We start from the raw sequence: 16829 nt of genomic DNA on the forward strand, positions 1-16829 counted from the left end.
CTATAGTACCTGATCCGCATACTATACTATCAAGCATCCCTGCTGGAGCAAAATGGTACACGGTAATCGATCTGTGTTCAGCCTATTTCAGTGTGCCTGTGCACCCAGACTCACAACATTTGTTTGCATTCACATTTCTGGGACAACAGCTAACGTATACACGGCTACCTCAGGGACTGAACCTGTCCCCAGCCATCTTTAACAAAGTCCTGGCTGAAGATTTACAACACCTTGACATACCCAGTACATTGGTGCAATATATGGATGATCTCCTTATTGCATCAGAGACTCAAGAACAGTGTGAAAAAGATTCATTAACTGTATTGCATGCATTGGCAGAGGGAGGTCATAAAGTAAGTAAGGACAAATTGCAGTTCTGCAAACAACAAGTAGAATACTTGGGAAGACAGTTGTGTGGGACCACGCGATGTATAGCCCCAAGCCAAGTGGAGGCTATAATCAAGGGTCCCAAACCCCAAACAGTGGGACAGATGCTTTCATTCCTTGGGATGGCAGGGTACAGTCGGCCGTGGATTTGTGATTATGCTATAAAAACCGCACCTTTGCGTGCCATGATTAGAGCAGTGGGGCAAACAAGCAATGCAGCTCTCCTCGTCTGGACAGATGAGGCAACGGGAGCTTTTGAGGCCCTAAAAACAGACATGCAATCTGCTCCTGCGTTAGGTAACCCAGATTATGGGAAACCTTTCCATTTGTATGTTACTGAAAAAGATGGTTATGCTTGTGCTGTACTAATGCAGGAAACAAATGAAGGAAAACAACCATTGGCCTATTATAGTACAAAGCTTGACAACATTGAAACAGGATTGCCACCATGCTATCAGGGTCTAGCAGCAGCTGCCTTTGCATTTCAAAAAGCATCATCCATAATCATGGGACATGCAGTAACGTTGTACACGTCGCATCAGTTACATGCCCTGCTAACCAGTCAACGTTTTGTCTTAACACAAGCTAGACGCACTGGATATGAAGTTGTGTTGTCCGCTCCAGAAATAACAATACAACGTTGTCACACGGTGAATCCTGCCACCAAATTGACCACACCGTTAGATGGTACTCCACATAATTGTGTGGCAGAGACAGAGAAATTTTTGAGAGCCAGAGAACATTTGTATAATCACGCCATAGATGCAGATCTAACCCTGTTCGTGGACGGCTTATGCTTTCGGGATGCCGCGGGATTGCATGCGGGTATGGGGATAGTTAAACTAAACACGGATGGCGAGACCTTTGAATTACTGGAGTCCCAAGGAATTGATCAGCCTTGTTCAGCCCAACTGGCAGAAATCAAAGCCTTAACTATGGCTTGCCAGATAGCTAAAGATCAACGTGTTAATATCTACACAGACTCAGCCTACGCTTATGGCGTATGTCATGTACATGCAAACATTTGGAAACAAAGGGGATTCCTGAGAGCAGATGGTACCCCTGTCACTCATGGAGAAGCGATTTCTCAACTGTTACAAGCTCTCCAATTACCGTCTGAGGTAGCCATCATTAAATGTGCAGGTCATCAAAAGAATAATAACATCATAGCTCAAGGGAACAACTTAGCAGATGACGCAGCTCGCAAAGGAGCACAAGGAGAAAATATGTTTCCCCTGCTAACCATCCAAGATTGTGCCCCACTGGTTTCACTTGACGCACTGATAGTGGCTCAAAGTAGGGCCAGTGGAGAAGAAAAACGAATGTGGGTTAAACGAGGCGCTATTGAGACACGTAGTCAGGGGCCAGCGGACAAGCTGTGGCGCAGTAGTCATGGACATTTTGTGTTACCCACCAATTTATTACGACATGCAATCATTTGGGCCCACGGACCCGATCATTGTTCGCGAGTCCAAATTATGAACAAACTAAAAGCTGTCTGGTGGTCACCATATATGGCAGCTACAGTGGACCGTTTGTTGAACGAGTGTGAGGTATGTGCACAGTACAATGTCCGGAAATCATTCACAGCCCCTTTAGCCCACATTCCGGTCCCTGATGGGCCATTCAGACATCTTATGATGGATTTCATAGACATGGGAGCTGAAAATCGAGTTAAACGAATGAGATATGTTTTGGTAGTGATATGCAGATTCAGCCGATGGATTGAGGCAGTAGCCTCTGCAAATCAAGACCATAAAACGGTAGCCAAATTCTTGTGCCGAGATGTCTTTCCAAGATTTGGCATTCCAGATACTATCTCATCTGACAACGGTAGGGCTTTTGTAGCCAAGGTTACACAAGAAACATTCAAACAATTGGGTATCAAACAGAAATTTGGGTGTGTTTATCACCCCCAATCAAATGGGGCGGTGGAACGGGCTAATGGCATTTTAAAGAACAAACTAGCAAAAATCATAGCAGACAGCAATGGCAAACTAACCTGGCTGGATGCGTTGCCGCTTGCTTTATTGTCAATGCGCTCACAAACTAACCGACTAACCCATTTGACACCATTTGAAGCTCTTACAGGTCGGCCGATGCCTATTCCATACCTGAGAGGACCCTACGAAGGACCATCGCTGGAGCAGCTACAAGACGAATGGCATAATTATCTGAGACAGTTAACCCAAATACACAAAACTATCTTTTTGCAGGTCAAAGGTGCTACAGAAGACAGAGAAGCAGAGATTCCACTCGAAAATCAGAGCATCCAGCCTGGTGATCTGGTTTACGTCAAGGTGTTCAAAAAGAAGTGGGACAGGCCCCGCCTAGAAGGGTTGGTGGCCCAGCGCCCCTGCGGCCTCGGCAAGCTCGTCTTGGCAGAGCCGCCGGGCCAAGGGGGGAAGCAAGAGAAGCCAGAGACCCTACAGCAGCACCGAGGGACGGCCACGCCTCCCTGCAGCCAGAAGAAGCACCGAGGGAAGGCCACGCCTCCCTGCAGCCAGGCGAACACCGGCCAAGGCGCTCACAGAGACTGATTGAACAAAGACGACGCACAGCTTCAGAGAGTAGTGGATCCCTGCCAGATAGAGCAGTGACAGACTCAGATGCAGACTCAGAAACAACTGGAGACGCAGGCCAACAGACAGACAGAAATACAGACCGACAGATAGACAGGCCACAGGAGACATCAGACTCGGACAGCAACTTAGTAGATTTACCGACAGAAGAACCACAGGAAGTACAACCCAGACAAAGCACAGATACACCACACATCCCTAGTGACAGCTCATCTAGTGACGGCTCACTCAGTAGCACATCTAGTAGCACATCTCAACAGTCATCAGAGCAATGATTAAGGAATTATTCAAGGGATTGACAATACTACTGGTGGTCAGTATGGGAGAAAATAGACATCCAAAACATACAACGGACTGTGCCGTGGCCATGGCCGCAATAGCAGCTAAACAAGGCATTCTAAACACAGGAAAAACATATAATTTGGTATACATTAAATCAAAAGCCTACAAGAACATAGGAATACAGGGAAAGCTGGGGGATTACATATTAGGCGAAGCCATTAGCATCAAATGTGAAGAGGAGGGAACACTCAACATAGAGGTAATTTGTGATAAAAGAGGATGCAGGGAAACCAAGCAAGACGTAACTGTTACAGTACATGAAGCCACAAAATGGGTAAAAATCAAACCAAGGAAAAAGAGGACAATTAGAAGCCTAGAAACAAGCAGTCACTTAGGGAGATGGGATCCCAGTACAGACCTAGCCCGCACACAAGGGTTGAAGACCAATTTATTTTACCAATGGTTGAAATTTTCGGCTAGGCAGATCAGTGAAAAGCCTTGCATAGCCTGTCACCGGAAAGGTGTGATACCTCAGGCTAAACCCCTACCTGATATCAACAACTGTTATAGGAGCCCCCAACATAACTCAGACCAAGCAGAGTGCTATACACAATGTGTTATGAAAATGGCAGTAGGTGATGAAAAATATGCTGCCGACAGTAAACTTTGTCCAGTGCCCCTGAGTACAGAAGGAACCGTTCCACCTATGATTAAAATAGAGAAAGGGATGATACACCCATTCTGTATAGCTAAAGGCTTAGTAGCACAATACATAAGCGATTGGCAGGTAGGGACGACCCAGCCAAAACACCACATACAGTGTATGCAAAAGCAGCAAGAATACAAACCGGCCAAAACAGCATGGAACATTACCGTCTGTCACACCCTGCCAGCAGCAGGCATACAGTGTGAACAAATAGTACCGGCCACAGGGGGGTCTGTAATTGGACTGAATCTCACCCATGCTTCATGGGTATCTACTCCAAATTTAGCTAAGGGAACGGTACCCTTAGCTGACATCTTTTGGATATGCGGACAAAGAAGGAAACTCCTGTCATCGCTGTCCCCGAATTGGAAAGGCCTTTGTGCTCCTGTGATGCTCACAGGAGCAATAACAGTAATTGAAATGCCAAATTCAATACAACCCATGCCACAGAAACTTCGTAAGAAAAGAGGAATAATGACATTTAAAACAGACTACAACATCACAGTAAGAAACGGGATACCAGAAGGGATACCCCGACAATTAGAAGCCATAGACAGTAGCAGAGTTAAAGCAGATGAAGACGCGGATAAATGGGGATGGGCATTGGCGCTGTTCGGGGTTACTCCAAAAATCCGTTCTAGGTTCCAGGAGGTGCAGTGGATTAATTACTTGTGGTATAATCAGCAAAGATACCTGAACTGGACATTGGCAGCAGTAGGAGCCTTAACCGAACAACTGCACGCCACCTCGCTAATGACAATGCAAAATAGATTAGCTATCGAGATGATGATGGCTGATGAACAAGGAGTTTGTATTATGATCAAAGCCACCGAATGTTGCACAGCTATTCCCATGTGTACAGGGGAAGACGGAAATTTGACAGAGCTCTTAATCACACTTGAAGAGATGCAACAGGAACTGTTAAGTAACTCCATAGGAGGGAGAAATGAAACTGACGATTCTGGATACATTGTAGGGAATGGAATGAATATTGGCCCACTATTTTCACTGTTTGGGACTCTGAGGAGAGGGTGGATATCATGGAAAGACTGGTTATACCAGATAGGTGTAGTCTTGGCACTAACAGGGGTGGCGGTCTTGCTGGTAATATGTTGTGGTATTCCCTTGATAAAATTTCTGGTCAATAAATTGATTTAATCCACAGTAGGACAGCTCCCACTGTTAGCCATCCGAGCCCTGGAAGAAAGCACAAACGAAACAGACAGAGAACCAGAATATATGGAAATGGATGAAATACCAATTATCCTCCCCGACAGCCCCCAGCTCCCTAATATTGTGGCGTACACCCCAGATAGGGAGGACTGGGATGGACCGTGCTTGGTGATATTGTAGACGAGGAAGAAGACATGCACGCACATTTACATTCACACACATGCACCCACAAAAATGAGGGATAGGATAGACAATATCTGAAAGAATGACATGGAGCTGTAATAATGAACATATATGTATATTACTAGGACACAGGAGTATGGCTGAGAGACCAGACTCCCCTGATCAGGGACCTATGCCTGATCTGCCTCTATCAAGTCTGATTGGACTCTCAGAACTGTTTGGAGAAGAGGATATACAGGAGGGATGGTCGAGACATGATTGGTCGCCACAGCCGCCTTCCATCCAGCAGCTAAACCAGTTGGCAACAGAAGGATCTTCATCGTTCCAGCACCTGGCGATGACGGCTTCACAGAATCTGCCTGCAGCAAGAGTCGGCCCGAGGACTCCACCATCACCTGAAGGACCCTTTGGACTCAGGAACACACCCCTTCCGCAGATGCCATGAAGACAGTCACATGTGCCAGTGGCAACGATACCCTCCAGGGGAGGCAGCCAAGGTCGGCCATATGCAGCAACTGCCCGAGTGCATCCTAGACCCAATTCACTGCTAGGACCTGTCCCCAGCTTTCCACCCCCAAGGCAGGAGAGATATTCCGATCAGCCCAGTACCTCTGGAGGAGGATCAGCAGGGGTGGACCTTAGTCGAACTCACCGACCAGGACAGAGGGGAGCTTTGTACAGGCTGCTAAATGCCCAGAGTGTCCCAGCCACTTGCCCGAGCGACATCAGCAATACTCCCCCCACACACGAAATGCCTTCCCCCTTGTACTTCCTGTCCCCTGGACTGCACAACCTTAATCTGGTCATGGTCACCCCACAGGACATGGCAATCTTGGTTCGAGAGCTTTGTCTTCCACAAGAGTCTGTTCCAAAAACCTTGGAGCAGCTCCTGCCCCTCACAAATCACATTCCCCATGGACTATTTGAGGAACTCATGCCACAACTGAGTCAGACAGCTGCATACCTGTTAAGGATACACCGTGAGAATGCCAACATCTCTTGTGCTCAGGAGGGCCTCCATACTCAACTGTGTGGTCTTCAGTCTAGTATGGACATGCTAGCCAGCATGATGGAGCATATGGAAAGGGAACAGCTAGGGCTGGCCACCACCACCCTGAATGTGGGCAAGAATTCTCTGGGGGCCCTGTACAACCTGGCCAAGCAGCACAAGGAGCTGGAAAGATCCATCAGAGAACTGCACGACTGTCTGAAAGCCAGAATTCCTGATCCTTCCCCCACTACCCCTGAAAGGCCAACCTCCCCATATTCCCCAACTTCTCCCAAAACTTCAGATGCTGAGTAAATGCTGAGGAGCGCGGACTGACGTAATGGCACTGAACACGGACTATGATCTTGGTTCTTGAGTTTGAATTGCGGACTGGTTTCAGAAATCTGAGTGTAAATAAAAACAAAGAAGGATATATGTTAGTAACGAAGGTCGGGTAAATGTCTGTCCTTACCATCATCTGCGTAACACAGATAAAGCTAAATGCGTACACATAGATATCACATTGCAAAGTTATAAAAAGGGGACCCTTACACGGCGTGTTTGTAGATTTAGTAGTAAAGATGCACCATAGGGACCCCTTTTTCTTAAATTATAGCATGCCTCAAGAGACATGCATCGCCTAAATTTGGCATCTGGCCAAAAAGGGCATTAGAAAACAAGCTGAAAAAAGAAGAAAAACAAAGTGGAGAATGTTGAGAAATGGCCTATAATGAAAACCATTATATGATTGACTAAGGCAAATGACTTAAGGACGGACATGAAGGGAAACCATTTATGGTGTTTATCATTTAACTAGACATAGCTGCGCTAACCTTAGAATAGTTTCTTGATTGGTTGCCTAAATAGTGGTAACGTAGGGGTTATTTGATGCATTTAAATAATAAATGTGTGACGCTTTAACAAAATAATATGTAGAACCAAGTATAATGGGTTGGAGCCTCTGGTTGAGTGAGACAATAGATGCCAGAAGATGATTGGTTGCACTGATGTCAATGTAAAGCCTTTACTTTGCCATGATTAAGAGGTTGCTGTAACTTGTTTTATGTGGCCATTTTAAGTGCCTTGAATTACACCAAAACTCAATGTTTGAATGTCACCTTGCGTTGATATAATCCAGCTAATTGATCACCTTGTGCCTTAGTATGTAGGTTCACCTGCACTTCAATATATTTACCGTGTGAAGTATCACTGATATTCATATCCGCACCAGAGTTATCAGTAATTTGAGTGATGTGTTTTTCTTTTTTATTGCAATGCACAAATGAGGATGTCTTGTCAGTAAACAACCCAAGAGTATAGTTGATGTAATGGGACTCTTTCGAGTCCCAGAGGAGGGACTGTAGAAGAATTTTTAGGTCCTTATTTGAACTATGATGAACTATCAAGTGTCCTGATCCGAACTGTATGTCCTCTGGTTGAACTAGCAGGTGTTCAACCCCAAAAAAAGGGCTCTATTAGTCATTCAGTCTGTCAGGGGCTTTCCAAGGCCTTTTAGGTGCTTTCCCGCAGGCCACGTGCAGGGGCCTCAGGCCAGCTACACCTGTGGCTGAGGCCACGTGCGGGGGGAGCCTCAGGCCAGCTGCACCTGTGGCTGAAGGTCTTTTAAAAAAATCAGTTGTAAATCCTTCACGTTTTAATGGGAGCGTTTGTCACATTGAAATAATGGCCTAACACCTGCTTAGGGTTCACTAGAGGACGCTTCCAATAGAAAACCATGTCTTGGGAATTAAATAAATAAAAAAGTCGAAGGAGGAGCGATGCCCGCGGGTCTCCAATAAATAGATGAGCGCGGTTGTCATATTCAGTCTCTCTAGAGGACTCAGTTTGTCTAAGCTCTGTGTCGAAGGCTTAAATAAACTTAAAAACTCTGTGCATTTTATCTTGCTTAAGGCTGAATTATTCTAAAGTGTTGTGTCCTTTTCTAGCATATCACTTGCAATTAGTTTGTGTTATCTAAAAGACGACATCCTGAGAAGACTAAAGACGAGCCACGACACCTGCCTGCCCAGATGGAACGTATCCTGCGGGCTATGTCCTCGACTCCTGGAGTTCCTGGCGTGTGGCATGCTTGGCGCCTTTCTCTGTTGAGGATGTCGAGGATTTATTTATTTTTGGTCTCATGGCAGTAGGGCTGGTACTTTTTGGCTTATGTGCTGCCCTGATCTACAGGAAAATTGGCAAGACGGCGGCATCAAGAACCACAGGCCCTCGCTTGTCCGTCATGATTAACGAGGTTGGCAAGGCAGTGCATTCTCAGACTGCGTTGACTCTTGAACTCAGACGCAAACTGGATGACACCTTGGAGCTGATGCGTGCCTTGCAGTTGAAGCCGAAGGTTTCGGAGGCCGGTGAATATTCTTAATTGATAATTGGGAATATTCTTAATTCATAATTGGGATTTGGCTGAGCGAGTGGAACTGTTAAAAGTGTTTTTCACTGCTCGGCTGCAACACTAAAGGCTATCTAGCATCAAGGTCAATTGCCCACTGTTTACCTCGTGAGGAATTTATCCAGGCTCTTGTGAGATTATTCAGCTCCATTCTTATCTCAACCCACAAGGACAATAAACTGACAGGCTTACACATGGACTGAAGCATGCCCCAGCTTTCTCCTCTTACCTCCATTCCTGCCCCTCCCTCCCCACGGCAGGCCTCTGTCCTTCCCAAGCTGGCAGGCGGCGCGACCTGACAGTTGCAGGCGGCCTTCACCCACTTTGCCTCAATTCAGAAGACGGACTACTTCAAGTTCAGTGCACATAAACAATGTCAAATGTATATGTGTATTTTGATGTGTGCCATTATTACGGTAAACAAGTAATAATTGTGGATAAATTGCTGAATCTTGTCTGAGGTAATTGGAGTGTAAACGGAATCGCCCTTTTTGGGATCAATAAAGTTGTCTGAAGTCTGAAGGAGTCTGTGCTGCCTGCAATAAAACTCAAATCCAAACACACTGAAAATACATGATGTGTAAAATAAATAAATAAATAAATGATGGTATTAGGCAGCATGGTGGCTTAGTGGTTAGCACTGTTGTCTCACAGTAAGAAGGCCCCAGGTTTGCTTCTGATCTGGTCTTTTCTCTGTGATATTTGCATGTTCTCCATGTATCTGTGTGGGTTCCGGCTTTCTTTCACTTCCAAAGAGCAGGTTAGGTGAACTGATAACTCTAAATTGACTGCATATACTATATTAAGTGAGAATTTGACTGTGTTTGTCTGTCTGTGTGTGTCAACCCTGTGATAGACTAGCACCAGGGTGTATCCCACCTCTCACGCAATGACTCCTGGGATAGACTCCAACCTGGCATGACCCTTAACTGGAAGAAGAGGGTTAAGAAAATGAATGAATAATGGAAATTCTTTCTTCTGTCCAAACGTTTAACTGTACCTGTGACAACGTGATTTATTGTAATCATAACATATAATGAGATTACATGACAGTCTAACGCAACAGACTTCCAGTTTGGTAGCGTTCTGGTTCAGAAAAAGCAACACTTCTGTTTTCGCACCCACAAATAATACTATGAGGAAATCTGGCGATTGTGTGTGCATGTCTTGTTGCAGTGTTTCACTTACTGGAAATGGAGAGTGTGTGTGTGTGTGTGTGGGGGGGGGGGGGGGGGGGGGGGGGGCACAACCTCATGTATGCTACAAACATGAAGTGAAAACATCAATAACATACCTCGCTTACTGACTTGCCAAATGGCCAGATGAAATAGCAGCACAACCTCCAGCAAAGTTTACCTGAAGTGAGAGAATTGTAACTAAAAAGGGCAAAACATGAAATTCAGTAAATTATTGCTATTTTTTAAATTTTTAACAATCGGTGTGTACTTCTGCATACCATATGGGGCTCCTATGATAGTAATGAACATAAGAATGCAGACCATGAAGTACACCAGGGAGACCCACCAACCAAAGAGAAACACATAGGTGATATTTCCACATGTGAGGAGATGACCTGACAACATAAGTACAGACAAATTCATTCCAGACGATTCAGTGTTCTAATAAAGATGCAAAACCTTAATTGATTTCTTCCACATGACTGCCATCAATTCAAGGTGTACCTGTGCGTGGCTTCATGACGTTCAGTTCGGAGTAGAGCTCTTTCACAACATCTGATCGACCTTCAAACGGACGCTCAGTCACATGGCTCTTCCATTTTCTGAAACCAAACTAATACACACACAAAATCAAATCAAGTGTCTCAAGGCTTTACTACCAGTTGCAGTGATCTCAAACTACTCTCAATTTGCTGTGCAGAATCCCCGCCTTCAAGATTCCTACCCTGTAGTTGTTAACCAGTTTGTTGGCTTCCACTTCGTTCTCTGCTCTGATGGTTCGTTTGTTTTGGACCATTTCCCAGCTTTCATCACAGACGCTAGGAGCTGAAATCACAGAAGCAATTAGAAAAAAAATAATATTTCAAATCAGAATTGCACTCACATGCAGGGACGTTCCTGGGTAACGCCAATGGTGCAAAGGCCCACACATCATAAAAACTAAGAGCCTTTTCCATCAATGCTGCATGTGCAGCCAGTGTCAAGGTAGCTGTAAATAATGAATGATAATCATATTTATGTATATTACTGTTTTAACAATGGTATATTATTAAAACAATGTGTAGTACATTTGATCCTGTATACTGGACCCCTGTTTGAGGAGGCAGCCAAGCAACACTCGCAACTCTGTCATCCTGGACGATAACATGGACAATTACAATGACCTTAGAACCCTGATCTAGAATTGGTCTTTTGTTCCTCGATCGATTTTTGTTGCACTTTGTTTATTTTATCTCTGCTATTGTTAGAATGACATAAGCAGTGGGTCACACCTCTGACTCCAGTCTGCTTGGGAAAAAAAAATGCCGGAGAGAGTTTTTCCCTTACCACTGTTTTTGCTCAAGGGGGTTGGTAAGGTTAGACCGTATCCTCGTGAAACATCTTGGGGTGATTTATGTTGTGACTTGGCACTATATAAATAAATTGAATTACATTTTCTGTTTTTAGGTGCATGTGCTGTACAGTTACTAAATAATTAATTTATTCTTGAACACTAAAAATATTAAGTCAAAGACCCACAGTACGGTACCTACAACCCCTGGCAAAAATTATGGAATCACCGGCCTCGGAGGATATTCATTCAGTTGTTTAATTTTGTAGAAAATAAAGCAGATCACAGACATGACACAAAACCAAAGTCATTTCAAATGGCAACTTTCTGGTTTTAAGAAACACTATAAGAAATCAGGAAAAAAAATTGTGGCAGTCAGTAACGGTTACTTTTTTAGACCAAGCAGAGGGAAAAAAAATATGGAATCACTCAATTCTGAGGAAAAAATTATGGAATCATGAAAAACAAAAGAACGCTCCAACACATCACTAGTATTTTGTTGCACCACCTCTGGCTTTTATAACAGCTTGCAGTCTCTGAGGCATGGACTTAATGAGTGACAAACAGTACTCTTCATCAATCTGGCTCCAACTTTCTCTGATTGCTGTTGCCAGATCAGCTTTGCAGGTTGGAGCCTTGTCATGGACCATTTTCTTCAACTTCCACCAAAGATTTTCAATTGGATTAAGAGCCGCACTATTTGCAGGCCATGACATTGACCCTATGTGTCTTTTTGCAAGGACTGTTTTCACAGTTTTTGCTCTATGGCAAGATGCATTATCATCTTGAAAAATGATTTCATCATCCCCAAACATCCTTTCAATTGATGGGATAAGAAAAGTGTCCAAAATATCAACGTAAACTTGTGCATTTATTGATGATGTAATTACAGCCATCTCCCCAGTGCCTTTACCTGACATGCAGCCCCATATCATCAATGACTGTGGAAATTTACATGTTCTCTTCAGGCAGTCATCTTTATAAATCTCATTGGAACGGCACCAAACAAAAGTTCCAGCATCATCACCTTGCCCAATGCAGATTCGAGATTCATCACTGAATATGACTTTCATCCAGTCATCCACGATTGCTTTTTCTTAGCATTGTAACCTTGTTTTTTTCTGTTTAGGTGTTAATGATGGCTTTCGTTTAGCTTTTCTGTATGTAAATCCAATTTCCTTTAGGCGGTTTCCCAGACGTTGACTCCAGTTTCCTCCCATTCGTTCCTCATTTGTTTTGTTGTGCATTTTCGATTTTTGAGACATATTGCTTTAAGTTTTCTGTCTTGACGCTTTGATGTCTTCCTTGGTCTACCAGTATGTTTGCCTTTAACAACCTTCCCATGTTGTTTTTATTTGGTCCAGAGTTTAGTTTCAGGTGTTAGTTTTGGGGATGAAAATTTACAGGGTGATTCCATAATTTATTCCTCAGAATTGAGTGAGTCCATATTTTTTTTCCCCTCTGCTTGGTCTAAAAAAGTAACCGTTACTGACTGCCACAATTATTTTTCTTGATTTCTTATAGTGTTTCTTAAAGCCAGAAAGTTGCCATTTGAAATGACTTTAGTTTTGTGTCATGTCTTTGATCTGCTTTTTTTCTACAAAATTAAACAACTGAATGGACATCCTCCGAGGCCAGTGATTCCATAATTTTTGCCAGGTGTTGTAGTATGGCCAGTATTTTTTTTTCCAAAGTATTATATTGCTGCTGATTATTATTATTAGTAGTAGTAGTAGTAGTAGTATTAACAGCACTATTATTATTAAGTGCAAATAAATGTCTTAAAATGTCTTAAAAAGTGGTCAGTGTGAGCAGCAGGAAAACAGGTGCACTGGCTGTTATCACTGCATCAGCGCCGCTTTGAAACTGCAAGACTAAAGCGCACTGTCGATGATCTGTGCAAACAGACTTATTAAAGTCCATTTTGTAGTGGATAATGTCAGACATATAGAGTGATGGAGTATTTGAGTGCAAGCATCAGCTGTTGTTGTTGACCTCCACATAGTCGGTCACGGCTCGCTCCATGAATGCAACAGGTCTGAGGATCTTGCTCCAATGAGGGATCTGAAAGAGTAAACAAGAAACTGGTTATTCTCTGAAAACTACAAGGTTTCTAACACAGTCCCAAAGTATGCAACTGAAATACACATGGAGTAAATAATAAAAGGCCATCCCTATCCAGCAAAAGCAAGCATCTATAATCTGCCACAGCCAGGTGTCACATGGGCATCCCCTTGGCCCTGTAAAACCTCAGGAGTGAGACATCTGTGTGTTGGACCACATTTTGGAAAAACCACTATGTGGACGTAGCATTGTACATGGAACTCCCTCACAATGCACGGATCTCCGCACTCATCCCCACCTGAGGTGGCTCATGTAGAAATGTTCACTAATTTAAAGAGTTGAAAAGCAGCAGGAAATACAGTTTGTAACATTGCTATCATGAACCAGCCCCCAAACACACACAAAACCTTGGTGTATGACACACTGATATTTTGCATGAGAATTAGCAAATCCTCTATCAAATTAATTTTGTCTTGTGAACACAACTGTATTAACCCATTTACTACATTTATGCAGAAAAAAATACCAATTTACTGTGTATTATATTCATACTTAAGCACAAAGACTCAATTTATCTGTATTTCTGTTTGATTATATCATTATATATAGTCCATGAGCCAAGCAGGTTTTTGGTACCACTTAAGGGGAATAAACAACACTTTGAATCCAGCCTCAGTGTATCATGGCCTACACAAAAATGTATGATAGCCATCCCATGGTGGTAGCTGTAGCCAGGTAGGGGTCAGTGAAGAATTACACAGAGGTCAAACTTTAAAAACGCTCCAATCATGTTGAAAACTATATCACATTACTTATCTGGTCATAATAATTCCAAAAAGGTATAGTTTGGACTATCTGTGATGGACTGTTTTGGAGTTATGGGGTAACAACAGCAAAAATGGTGACAAAGATCAGTTTCAGTTTATACAGGGGTCAAAAGTACAAAGAAATCAAACCATAGATGTCCATACATGAATTTTTGTGGAATAATGCAAAATAACACAAGGGAAAGAGTACTGAACAACTGAAGAAAGAGAGGTGCAAAAATGCATGGAAAGCCAAGGCACCAGCTGAAATCTATCAGTAATTAAAAAGCAGTCCTGCCCCTTTTCAGTGCAAATTAATATCAGATGGGTCAGTCCCAAATGATAGCCTAGAAAAGGGTGTCTCATTACCAAGGTGTCACACAAGAAACGTCTCATGATGGGTAAAAGCAAAGAGCTCTCTCAAGATCTTCACAATCTTATTGTTCCAAAACATACAGATGACATTGGTTACAGAAACATTTCTAAACTTCTGAATGTTCCAGTGAGCACTGTTCGGGCCAGAAGTGGAAAACTCTGGCTTCAGAAAGTAAAAGCCTCACCATGTATTGCTTCTACCCATGCACCTAAAACCAGTGATCTCAGTAATTAGTTCATCCACCTGTCTGAAGAGTTGAACTAATTATAATCAGCTGCTTTATTATGAAAGTGGAACAAATATGTGGTTGGACTTTTACTTTCTGAAGGCGGAATTTTCCACCTCTGGTTCAGGCCATAATCTGGAAGAGGAAAGAATATCATTTCACCATATACTGGCTCCTCACAAGATTTCAGACGGAAGAGTGAACAGAAATATCAGAAGCGTTGTCCAAGGGCCAAGGACCACTTGTGGAGAGCTTCAGAAAGATCTGGAATTAGCCAGTACACTTGTTTCAAAGAAAACAATAAGAAAACTCAACCGCCATGGCCTGTATGCACGCTCACCATGCAAGACTCCATTGCTGAAGAAAAAGCGTACAGAAGCTTGTTTAAAGTTTGCTAAACAACATTTAGACAAGCCTGTGAAATACTGGGAGAATATAGTCTGGTCAGATGAGACAAAAATTTAACTCTTTGGATGCCATATTACACACATTGTTTGAAGGTCAAATGGCACTACACATCACTTCCAAAACATCACACCAACATTGATGTTTGGAGGGGGAACATCATGGTGTGGGGCTGTTTTTCAGCATACAGCACTGACAAACTTCACTGGAGGAAGGATGAATGGAAAAATGTACTGAGACCTTCTTGATAAAATGTACTGCCATCTACCGGGATGATGAAGATGAAATGATGGTTGACATTTCGCAAGACAGTGATCCAAACACACAGGCAAGGAAACTCTCAATTGGTTTCAGACAATGAAAATAAAGCTGCTAGAATGGCCCAGCCAATCACCTGACTTGAATCCAATAGATCTATGGAAAGAACTAAAGACCAAAGTTCGTAGAAGAAGTCCACAGAACCTTCAAAATTTGATAACTGTTTGTGTTTTCTGTTTGGAAAAATGTGCCAAAATCAAACCTGGGCAATGATGTGACTAGTTTCTCCATACAGGAGGCGTCTTGAAGCTGTCATTAACAACAAAGGCTTTTATATAAAGTATTAAATAAATTTTAGTAAGCATGTTCAATACTTTTTCCCTGTGTCATCTATGTTACAATAGCCAAGTGGCCTCTGTGTGCATGTATCATGCATGAGAGCGTGTTGCTTTGAACACAGAGAAACTGGGGAGAGCAGACATTTGCCGTTTGGTATGCTTATGTATTTTGGGTCAAGGATGAATGCTGCGAAAACAGAAAGGTAATAGGACTAACAGCAATACTAGCTAACAACAGTGAACAATGGAAGTTGATAATTAACTTCTGGATTTGTACACCATTCCAGCAGAGGGTGGTAAATCATCTATATATTAAAATCCAAGTGGCCTTTGTGTATATAACTTTTTTGTGAACAACTTTTTATTGTTATAAAGTAATAAACAGATTCATCAAACAGGTAATACAATTAGATCATCACTCACTCATTTTCAACTGCTTAATCCAATTAAGGGTCATGGGAGGCTGGAGCCTATCCCAGCAGTCATATATCATAAATAAGTTAAAAAAAAAAAAAAACAGAAGGAAAAAAAATGAACTCAGCAGCGAACCGCCACCCCATCTCAGCCCTTACATCTGGATCTCTACAGGACTACAGCAGGACATGAAAGACCACATTTTCACCAAAAAAGAAAAAAAAAATAGTGATTACAACAATTGCTTAACCTTGTCTGCCATCGTTTCCCATCCTAGGATGATGTCAGCTCCAGCACCATGCATTCTTGCCACTGATGGTTCCATGTTTATGATGTCAATGTACATGTTAATCCAGTGGGGCTTAGTAACTGTATGCAGAGGTTTCCAGCATAAGGCCAGCATCTTTTTGGCAGCAGTGATTCCTGTTAGGAGCGTATGTCTCTTCAAACATGACAACTCTAGTGAAGTGCTATCATTCAAAAGTAACAAACACAGTGGGAGAACATGGTACAGTGACATCCAGTACAATGGAAAGAGAAGCAGACCTCACACCAAAAAAGCCTCACGTCTTTACATTCCCAGGAGATGTGCATGTATGAGCCTATAAACCCGTCTGAGCACAGACTGCAGATTGATGTTACATGCTTCATAAGAAAGTTTTTTTCTTGGACTGAGGTAAGTCCTGTGGATATAGTTGAAATGAATTTGTTGATGGTCTGGGT

The 16829-nt window shown here is 42.9% G+C and overlaps 2 protein-coding genes across 2 annotated transcripts in view; one reads left to right on the forward strand and one right to left on the reverse strand.

Moving 5' to 3' along the window:
• LOC117515949 (kelch domain-containing protein 10-like) overlaps nt 1–2637 on the forward strand; it is a 35692-nt gene extending 33055 nt beyond the window's left edge. The window contains exon 12 of the mRNA XM_034176764.1: nt 2627–2637. The gene's annotated coding sequence lies outside the window, so the exon portion shown is untranslated. The remainder of the gene's footprint in view (nt 1–2626) is intronic.
• LOC117514937 (low affinity vacuolar monovalent cation/H(+) antiporter-like) overlaps nt 1–16829 on the reverse strand; it is a 45562-nt gene that overhangs the window by 15678 nt on the left and 13055 nt on the right. The window contains exons 2-6 of the mRNA XM_034175507.1: nt 13215–13283; nt 10614–10714; nt 10394–10502; nt 10168–10284; nt 10006–10067 (exon numbers count right to left, since the gene is read on the reverse strand). Of these exons, the coding sequence (XP_034031398.1) occupies nt 10006–10067; nt 10168–10284; nt 10394–10502; nt 10614–10714; nt 13215–13283 (458 nt within the window). The remainder of the gene's footprint in view (nt 1–10005; nt 10068–10167; nt 10285–10393; nt 10503–10613; nt 10715–13214; nt 13284–16829) is intronic.

Source organism: Thalassophryne amazonica, chromosome 8 (assembly GCF_902500255.1).
Source record: "Thalassophryne amazonica chromosome 8, fThaAma1.1, whole genome shotgun sequence".
In the NCBI taxonomy this organism is placed as follows: domain Eukaryota; kingdom Metazoa; phylum Chordata; class Actinopteri; order Batrachoidiformes; family Batrachoididae; genus Thalassophryne; species Thalassophryne amazonica.